The sequence below is a fragment of the Poecilia reticulata genome, linkage group LG2, assembly GCF_000633615.1.
Source record: "Poecilia reticulata strain Guanapo linkage group LG2, Guppy_female_1.0+MT, whole genome shotgun sequence".
Taxonomy (NCBI): domain Eukaryota; kingdom Metazoa; phylum Chordata; class Actinopteri; order Cyprinodontiformes; family Poeciliidae; genus Poecilia; species Poecilia reticulata.
The window spans coordinates 9,851,633-9,861,667 of record NC_024332.1 but is presented as its reverse complement, the minus strand read 5'-3'; the positions used below and the strand labels follow the sequence as shown (position 1 = coordinate 9,861,667).

General features: G+C 43.3%; 1 protein-coding gene across 1 annotated transcript in view; it reads left to right on the top strand.

The window, feature by feature from the left end:
* The first annotated feature begins 976 nt into the window (after nt 1-976).
* Nucleotides 977-10,035, top strand: part of LOC103477069 (ubiquitin-protein ligase E3A) — a 10,550-nt gene continuing 1,491 nt past the window's right edge. The window contains exons 1-10 of the mRNA XM_008429962.1: nt 977-1,280; nt 1,807-1,851; nt 6,105-6,409; nt 6,494-7,743; nt 7,827-7,971; nt 8,121-8,326; nt 8,406-8,570; nt 8,650-8,805; nt 8,891-8,964; nt 9,535-9,678. Of these exons, the coding sequence (XP_008428184.1) occupies nt 1,204-1,280; nt 1,807-1,851; nt 6,105-6,409; nt 6,494-7,743; nt 7,827-7,971; nt 8,121-8,326; nt 8,406-8,570; nt 8,650-8,805; nt 8,891-8,964; nt 9,535-9,678 (2,567 nt within the window). The 5' untranslated portion in view covers nt 977-1,203. The remainder of the gene's footprint in view (nt 1,281-1,806; nt 1,852-6,104; nt 6,410-6,493; nt 7,744-7,826; nt 7,972-8,120; nt 8,327-8,405; nt 8,571-8,649; nt 8,806-8,890; nt 8,965-9,534; nt 9,679-10,035) is intronic.

Sequence of the window (10,035 nt, the reverse complement as noted above, 5' to 3'; positions counted from 1 at the left end):
ATTTATATTTATATGACTTTCACAAATGAACCCCCATTTTTTTGTCTTGTGACAGACTAAATAACCCAAATTATTGCTGCAAATTTTTCACAGTGTAGTTTTACAAATGACACAATGGCCATTATGACTGAACACTAATTATATTTTCATCAGACCATATGGTATGTCTCCAAAGATGAAGGTCACTGTCCCTGTGTGTGTTTGTAAACTGCAATCTAACTTGTTGATGCTTCTTTTGGTGAAATGACTTCCTTCTTACTGAGTGGCCTTTCAGCCCATGTGGGTACAGACACATTTTACAGTGGATATTGACACTATTTTCCCATCACGTCAAACCAGAAAGTAGTGTGCTGCAGGTGTGTCCTTAAAATACATCCTCGGTGTGTTGTGGATTAAGTCAAATGTCTCAGTTAACCTATCAGAGGCTTCTCAAGCCATGACATCGTTATCTAATTCAGATTCAAAAGTACTTTATAGTGCCTATAATAGGTACTATAAAGATAGGTAATTGTTTAGATAGGTAGTTGTCATTCTGAATGCTAAATAAGTACGTCTGACATATTTTCTCATCATTGTGACTGTCTGCAACTAGAAAGATGTTTTCTGTTTTAATTTGTTTTACTTTTGTGTAACCAGGCTGTTGTGTGTTGCATTTCTGCTCAGGTCCCTCTTGATCTATATTTCAATGGAGTTTTACCTGGCTTAAAAAAGGAAGGAGAACTTTGGTTATTCTAATTCTAATTGAAGTTTGGTCTAATTTATCCTCAGACAGTGAGAAAAATGTGTCATTTTATTCGTTATATGGAAAATTCTGGTTTTCAAGTATATTTCATATGACTTAAGATTTGATTCCTAAATACATTAACTTCTTAATAATATTTATTTATTAAGAAATTATAGTAACTCAACTATGAAGTTGAGTCCAGTCCCTGGAGTTGTGATCCAGGCCAGCAGGTCTTGAAACTGGCGCGCGGAGCATTGTGGGATACTGGTTAACGGGTGAAGTCAACATGGCTGCGGCTCTCAGGCATAGGATAGAACCTGCAGGAAGAAGGCCGTGAATGAAGCCCGGTACACACACAGCTCCACCGCCTCTATAGTGGGGTTAAAACCGCCGCGTTCGCCGACTTCTACGCCGCCTGCGGAGGGCCGAGACACTCCCAAACAGCAGCAGATAACAAACAAGTGAGGATAAAGTCTCGTATGAATTCCGACGAGAAGGAGGACTGTGAGTGTGCGACACCACAGGCCGAGACCAGCCCCGCCAGAGGAGCTGCTAGGTGAGGAAACCGAGAGGAGGCAGCCGGGGCTGCCGGGGAGGAGCGAACCGATCAATAGCTAGCCTGCTAGCTAGATAGCTGTTGCTGTTAGTTGCTGTGTGGCTGCAGAACCTCTGCAGCTGCTGTTCTCCCCCAGGTTTGGTTGTTTAATAGGGAATATGTTCTGTCCAGATATTGGCGAGAGGAATTCTGCACACAATGCAGCTGGAGCTAGGAAGCCTGATAGGTTTGCTATGTTAGCCTGCTGGGTCAGCGTCAGAGAGAATCTGTCCGTGACATTTGTCTGACTGACTTCTCTGACAATGGCTGCGAGATTTTCTACAACACAGCAGTTACCACTTATTAATCGTGGTACTACGGTGATATATCAGCAGAAATGTGCTACTGTACCCATAATACAGCAGACGACAAGACCAAGTCTGGTTCCTCTTTTTCTTAGTGGGTTTACATTGTGGTTCTGCATCAGAACAGCTCAGATGAGTCAGTCAGTCTTGACTTTAAATCTTTGTTTTCTCCTTTTAATTAGAGAACAAGAGGAGCCTGACATAGAAAACCCAGAAGCAAGCCGAATGTAAGTAATATATCTGTAGTTACACATTTTCATTCATTCTATTTCCATTCCTCCATTCAGAAACACCAATTTCAGGACATGGTTGTTCACCGAAGATCTAATACAGTGAACCTTAGGTGTTATGTCAGGTTTTTGTGATGTTAAAAATGAGACCAGACACCTCTGCAACATGATGCTGCCACCACCTTACTTCACAGTTGGGACTGTGTTTTGAGGCTTGAAAGCTTTGCCCTTTTTCCTCTAGATGTAAGGAAGGTCATTAAGACCAAACACTTCAGTTATAGTTTTATCAGACCCTGTCTCCAAAAATTAATCAAACTGTCCTTTTGGTTTTGGGTCAGAACTTGATGGTTTGGTATAATCTGTAGAAATGTTACTGATGGGCTTTAGGCATCCTGTCTGACCATTTTCGGTCTGGTCTTGTTTTAACAGTTACAGTAGGGTAAATATTTGATACACCAACGATTTTTCAAGTTTTTCCTCTTCCAAAGAATGAAGAAGTCTGTAAAATTCATCAAAGGGACACCTGAACTGTGAGACAAAAGAAATCCAGACAATCCCATTGTATGATTTTTAATTATTAATTAGCATGTTATTGTCTGAAACTTGATCTCCTAGCAATCTGCAAGAATTCATTCTCTCACAGACCTGTTAGTTCATCTTTACACAGCCCTCCTGTCCTCTGCTCATTACTTGTATTAGGTACACCAGTGTGAACTGGTTAACTGTATTAAAGGCGACAGTCCACACACTCAATGAGTGAGACTCCAACCTAATTTTTAAACATGGTAACCAGAGGTGTGCTGATCGATCGGTCACCGATCATAATCGGGCCGATTTTTGTGAAAAAGTGCATGATCAGTGATCGGCGATCATTAGCTCTTGTTGCYGATACCGATCACCTGCATMTCATTTYGCAGCCTGCCTSTGCAGCTGGTCTCCTCTTTCCTTCACACTGCGCAAACGCGCAGCAACAAATCCTAAGCGATGTGGAACTATAACACACTGAGTGAATGGGGAAGTTTGCGTGTTGCGGCGGAAAATTGAAGCACGTCAAAATGCATCAACACGACGAAGCTAATACGACATAAAAACAATGCCATACCTGACGGAGTTTGGCTACATCGAGGCTCACTGCAGTAAAAAAGACATGGAGGATCAGATAGCAGGTAAAGCAGCGCACAGCTACAAACACTCACCCGGATTAGCATGACGGTCAAAAAGCTAAACAAATAACCCGCAAAATTATTTAAGTCTTCGAGCTGCGATGTAAGACGCTGGTTCTGCTCTCGCTGTTGAATTGCTGCTACGCGCTACAGGTAGTAATATTTCACAGACGGAGCGCCGCTTCTGCTCCACCTGGTAGTGACTCTCACACCGAACCTCTGCTTAAAGCTGCAGCATCTAACTTAAAAAAATACATTTTACATGCGTATTAAAACTTTCGCTGTCCTAACATGAGACAGATAACATCTGTCTCAATATCATAATTACTCCGCTCAGTCAGAAACAGCCAATCAGAACTAGCAGTAATCAGCTAGCCGCCAAGCTATTAGGAAGTTTTCATTCAGTAACTCAGGATTGTTTATTGTAATGGATCCTGTATTTGCCTTTGAATGTTAAGTTTTATACTTGAATTTTTTTGGCAATGTTGAGAGGTTTTATTTTGGCTTTTTGCATTATTTAGCCTCTTCAGAGCCTTCATATGTTATCAGTCTGTTAAAGATAGTATTACTGATAGCAGTACAATTTGCAGAATGCCTTTGTTTAGTTTTCTTCTTGGAAAAAGTTATTAAAAACAAGTTCTTGTCTAAATTAAGGTGAATTCATGGTTCCTTTTTCCACATAATGTAACCGGTAGTGTTTATGATTAAAAAAAAAAAAAAAAAATGTGATCGGTATCGGTGATCGACCCTCATGGGTGATCGGTATCGGCAGGAAAAAAACCTGATCGGCACATCTCTAATGGTAACAATTCACCTTAAAGCTGAGCTTTAAGTTTTGAAACAAAACACCATGCAAATATTTTCAGTGATATGTTGTGTACCCAGGGGCACCGCCAGGAATCTTGGGCCCTCTGACAAAAAATTTGATTGGGTCCCCCCTGCGCTGCTGCTGTTACAATTTTTTGAGTCTATTTGACCCATAAAAAGCGTCACAATTTTAAAGGCTTACAACTTGCTTTCTTTGGTCCAATGTTGATACTAATACAATATTTACTGCTCATGAATTTTACATCCAACAGTCTGCATACAGTATGCAAGTAGGTTATTTAAATTGTTTCTATTAGTTTTAGCTTACTGAAATGTCTCTCCCCACGAGCAACAGTCAAAAGTAATGTGCAAAATATACATGAAGCAATCCAGACCTTAAAAAAAAAAGCCATGTTGTTGCATTTTGTTCAAGTTGCAGTATGTAACTTTAATAAAAAATGTTTTCTCCATGTTTGTTAAAACTGTCACCATGTCGTAGCAGTTTATGAGACAGATAATATGTGAAAACAATCAATCTCCTCCACCTCCTCCCTGAACTACTATTGCTAGCTAAAGTAATTCAACGTTCTGGCCAAAACAACCAATCAGAACCAGGAGGAGGGTCTTAGTGATGTCAATCAACCTCATTCACTCACTACTAAATGTGCTAATGATGGAGAAACGACATATCATTACAAGAAACAGTTTATCTGCCGTCTTTGGTAGCTATGCTAACTAGACTGAGCATTCACAACAGGCTATGCTAGCTGTAGCAGAGCACAGAACAAGGGGCAGGGTGGATGAGCAGCCACATGAGATTGTGATTGACAGCGCTAAAACTCTCCTGCCACTGACTGGTTGTTTCTTTCACTGGGAGAAGGCAGAGGAAATAGATTTTTCACAGATTACCTCTCATACCATACTGTCACAACATAATGACAGTTTTAACAAATATGTGAAAAATATATTTTTTATAAAAGTTACATAGTGCAGCTTTAATTTCACTTAGGAGAGAATGGACAGGAGATGCGTGGGTTAGAGCTGCTGCTGACTGACTCATCTGTTAAGTGGTACAAGGGACAAGTTAAATATATGAATATGTTGGTACATTTTTCCTTAATTCATTAAATGCTAATGAAAAGAAGGCAAACAGTAGTCTGTAGCTAAGCTAATTATGATAAATGACAGACTGGCGACCTGTCCAGGGTGACCCCGCCTCTCGCCCGGAACGTTAGCTTGAGATAGGCACCAGCAACCCTCCCAACCAGAACTAAGGGACAAGGGTGTAAAGAAAATGGATGGATGGATGGTTGATAATCTCACACAGTCTATCCACCTCTCAGAGAAAAGCTGGGTTACAAATTGACACTCTTACCTCTTTTTCTCTCTCCCTCTATTTTTTATTTTTTTTGAAAACCTGATTTTATAACTTTTCTTGGCAGCATAGTAACAGCCACAGTCGTTCTTGTCTTCCACTGACTGCTGCTGAACACTGTCACTGACAATCGCTTTAAGCAGGAACTAACCATTTCATGCAGATCAAATGAGGTTCAGGGCAAATATGGATGTGTGTTTTTTGGTCTGGGAGTAGGAACATTACATTTTTACCACTAAAAACAATCTTCAAAAACATAATATGATTAATTTTGTAATTGACAGGGCCCCAATTTTTTTTTTATTTCTATCAACAAAAATAAATAAATGTGGAGGGTCCCCAGGCCCTTAGAATTACCATAACTCCCCCCCCTCCCCCCTACACGGCGCCAGTGTGTCATATAAATAGTCACGCTGGGCCAAATTGGAATCTCATTGAAGTCGTTACTTTAAGTTTGTCCGTTTGAAAACTGCAAACAACTGATTCTAACAGCACAACAAAGGCAGTTTTTGATAAATGTTCAGCAATATCTTTCTATCATCACCACCACAAAAAGTTCCAGGCTCAGGTTTTTTAATTATTTTATTTTTTTTTTACTTTTAAGCCCTTCATGGCTTCACTTGAGCCGGCCTTATGCATCCGGCGACAGACTACTACAGACTAAGCTGTAGTAGACTACTGTAAGCTACAGACTAGCTTAGCTAGTACCGCACACGGTACAATGTACGTTATGGTACACGTTACGGTACACATGGCTCCTTCTGCTCAGAGCTCCAGGATACTTGAGAGAGAAGTATTATTTATACTTCTCTCTCAAGTTTGCTCTGGAGCCTTGAAAATAGCCTCTACTATTGTCATCCTCATCGGTTCATGCTCATTGGTCCGTTTCTGTCTTCTGAACACAGGAAGCGTGCAGCTGCCAAACATCTAATAGAGCGCTATTACCACCAGTTAACGGAAGGCTGTGGGAATGAGTCTTGCTCCAACTCCTGGTGTGCCTCATCAGTGGGATTCAGCCGCATGGACAACAACGCGGCGGCAGTCAAAGCTCTCGAGCTCTACAAGGTCAACGCCAAACTATGTGACCCACACCCTTCGAAGAAAGGCACCGCGTCCACGTACCTGGAGAGCAGCGCTCACAGCAACTCGGCCTGCAGCAACAGAAAGCTGAACCATAAAGATGTCCACGCTGTGAGAGACAATTTCAAAGGTGGGTCCATTCAAGACATATGGAACGTTTGCTAAGATGAAGTTTTGCCTTTTCTGTTAATGAAACATTTGTCTCTGTACACAGATATAAATTACCTGACAGAGGAGAAGGTGTACGAGATCTTGGACATCTGTGGAGAGAAGGAGGATTACTCCCCTCTGATCCGGGTAATAGGTCGGGTATTCTCCAGTGCTGAAGGCCTGGTGCAGAGCTTCCGGAGATCCAAACCTCACACAAAGGAGGAGCTAAAGTCCCTCCAAGAAAAGGACGAGGACAAGGATGAAGATGAAAAAGAGGCTGCTGCGTGCTCTGCCACAGCCATGGAGGAAGACTCCCCCACCTCCTCATCGTCACGGCTCGGCGAATGCTCCTCAGGAGAAAACGATGTCCAGAAGTTGGCCCCTGATGAGGTTTCGGTGGACGTTGAAGCCGTGCGGCGGGTCTACGAGCGCTTGCTCTCCAACGAGAAGATAGAGGCTGCTTTCTTGAATGCACTCGTCTACCTCTCACCTAATGTCGAGTGTGACCTGACATACCACAATGTGTATTCAAGAGACCCCAACTATCTGAACCTGTTCGTTATAGTGATGGAGAACAACAACCTGCACAGTCCAGAATACCTGGAGATCGCTCTGCCGCAATTCTGCAAAGCCATGAGCAAACTCCCCCTGGCTGCCCAGGCCAAGCTGACTCGCCTGTGGTCCCACTATAGCGCGGAGCAGATCCGCCGGATGATGGAAACCTTCCAGCAGCTCATCACCTTCAAGGTGATCAGCAACGAGTTCAGCAGCCGCAACCTGGTCAATGACGACGATGCGGTGGTGGCGGCTACCAAGTGCTTGAAGATTGTTTACTATGCAAACGTGCTTGGAGGCGACCTGGACACAGAGAACAACGAAGACGAGGATGAGGAGCCCATCCCGGAGTCCAGCGAGCTCACCTTGCAGGAGTTGCTGGGCGAGGAACGACGGAACAAAAAAGGCCCTCGAGTGGACCCTCTGGAGACAGAGCTGGGAGTCCGCACCAACGACTGCAGGCGGCCGCTCATTCCCTTTGAGGAGTTTGTGAACGAGCCTTTGAACGAAGTGCTGGAAATGGACAAAGACTACACTTTCTTTAAGGTGGAGACAGAAAACAAGTTCTCCTTCATGACCTGTCCCTTCGTCCTAAATGCCGTCACCAAGAACTTGGGCCTGTACTACGACAACCGCATCCGCATGTACAGCGAGCGGAGGATCACGGTGCTCTACAGCCTGGTGCAGGGCCAGCAGCTCAACCCCTACCTGAGGCTCAAAGTGCGCAGGGACCACATCATTGATGACGCTCTGGTCAGGGTACGTGTGGACAATGCCGATGCTTGCTAGCTCCTGCAACCAACGGAGTGTAGTCATACCAGGTTGTTTTGTTGTTCTTGCAGCTGGAAATGATAGCAATGGAGAATCCTGCGGACCTGAAGAAGCAACTGTATGTGGAGTTCGAAGGCGAGCAAGGTGTTGATGAAGGAGGAGTGTCCAAAGAGTTCTTCCAGCTGGTAGTGGAGGAAATCTTCAACCCTGATATTGGTAAGAAATCCCAATAAGTGCTCAACGTGTCGCCCACATGCTACCCTGACGGTATAAACAGAGTTGGACTCATTCCACAAAATTCTTCTCCTCACTCAAATGAGGATGCTTCTGTTCCACTGTCATGTTTTTGTTTTTCCTTCGTTCAGGCATGTTCACATACGATGAACACACCAGGTTGTTCTGGTTCAACTCGTCGTCGTTTGAAAATGAAGGCCAGTACACACTGATCGGCATCGTCCTCGGCCTGGCCATCTATAACAACTGCATCCTGGATGTGCACTTTCCCATGGTCGTCTACAGGAAGCTGATGGGAAAGAAAGGAACTTTCAGGGACTTGGCTGATGCTAATCCAGTGAGCTTCACTTCAGGATCGGTTCAAGCAGCAGTTGATGAGTTGAAGGTTTTGCTGACATTGAGTTGTGTTTTGAAAGGTTTTGTACCAGAGTTTGAAGGAGCTGGTGGAGTACGAGGGCAATGTGGAGGAGGACATGATGATCACCTTCCAGATCTCCCAGACGGACCCGTTTGGTAACAGACTCATGTACGATTTGAGGGAAAATGGGGACAAGATTCCAGTGACGAATGAAAACCGAAAGGTGAGGCTGACTGATGCCACCCTTGTTCTTCACTTTAACACTTTCTGCTACTACCTGCTGATGATGTCTGTTTCCACAGGACTTTGTAGCTCTGTATTCTGAATATATTTTAAACAAAAGCGTTGAGAAACAGTTCAAAGCATTCAGGAGAGGCTTCCACATGGTCACCAACGAGTCGCCGCTGAAGTACCTGTTCAGACCAGAGGAGATTGAGCTCCTGATCTGCGGCAGCAGGGTGAGATCTGGAAACATTTGTCAGGAATCGGGAGTTTTCTTTGTGTCTGAGAACCTGGGTTTGAGGTCCTCTTTCTCTCATTCAGAACCTGGACTTTCAAGCTCTTGAGGAAACAACGGAGTATGACGGCGGTTATAACAAAGACTCTCGAATTATTAAGTAAGAAAGCAAGTTTTTCTCTAGGTCTGCATTATTATTGTGTGTTAAAGATGTGGTCTGTCTGTTTCTTCCTTGTGACCATTCTTCCCTTCCTTTTGTGCTTGCTTTCTTCACTTTTCCTTCTTTTCATCATAACCCCATTTGATCCCTGTGTTTCCTTTTTTCATTGCTCTTTTCTTAACTTTTCCTTTCCTTTAATAATTTTTCTTTCCTTCATTCCTGTCCCTTTATTTCTTTTAACTTTTTTCTTTCTTTCTTTCTTTCCTTCCATTTTTTCTTTCTGTACCTTCTTGTCTTTTTCTTTGCTTTTTTTCATTCCCCTTTTCCTTCCTCATTTGCTTTTTTTCCTTCCTCTCTTACTCCCTCCTTCCTATTCTGATGTAAACCTGGAGGTTTAGTGACTCTATAAGCTGGAGACTCTGTAGTTTTTCCACTACATTTGGTTAGAGAACTTAAACCATAAACATGCAGAATGTGATAAGAACCAGCAGGTGAAGAGTATTTCTCCAGAGGTTGATTCCATGCTGTGATGACAGCTTCTGTTCTGACTGTGGGATTTGTCTCCTGCAGGGAATTCTGGGAGACGTTGCATTCTTTCAGTGAGGAGCAGAAGCGCCTCTTCCTGCAGTTCACCACCGGTACTGACAGAGCGCCTGTGGGCGGGCTCGGCAAGCTGAAGATGATCATAGCCAAGAATGGCCCAGACACAGATAGGTGAGGTGTCACCATGATAACCATCCTGCTCCAATAGGCCGCCGGTCAGTCACACAAGGTTCCACAGGTCAGAAGGAGAGCTTCCTGTCTCGCTGAGTCAGAATGTGAGGCTGACCCAGCCTCTCATTCTCAGTCAGTCTGAAGAAAATATTCAGCAAAATTAGGGTTTGTAATTCATTATTAACAGGCAAATTCAAACACGCACAAAAATAAAGTTATAACAAACATAATTGCATAAACGACTCAAAGGCACATGCTTCCTAAAGAGAAATATCCTTTAATGCCCCACAGTGAGGAGGTTCGGGTTAACCAGCTGCTAGTTAGAGGTAGTAAACTTATTAAAAAAAAAAAAATTAT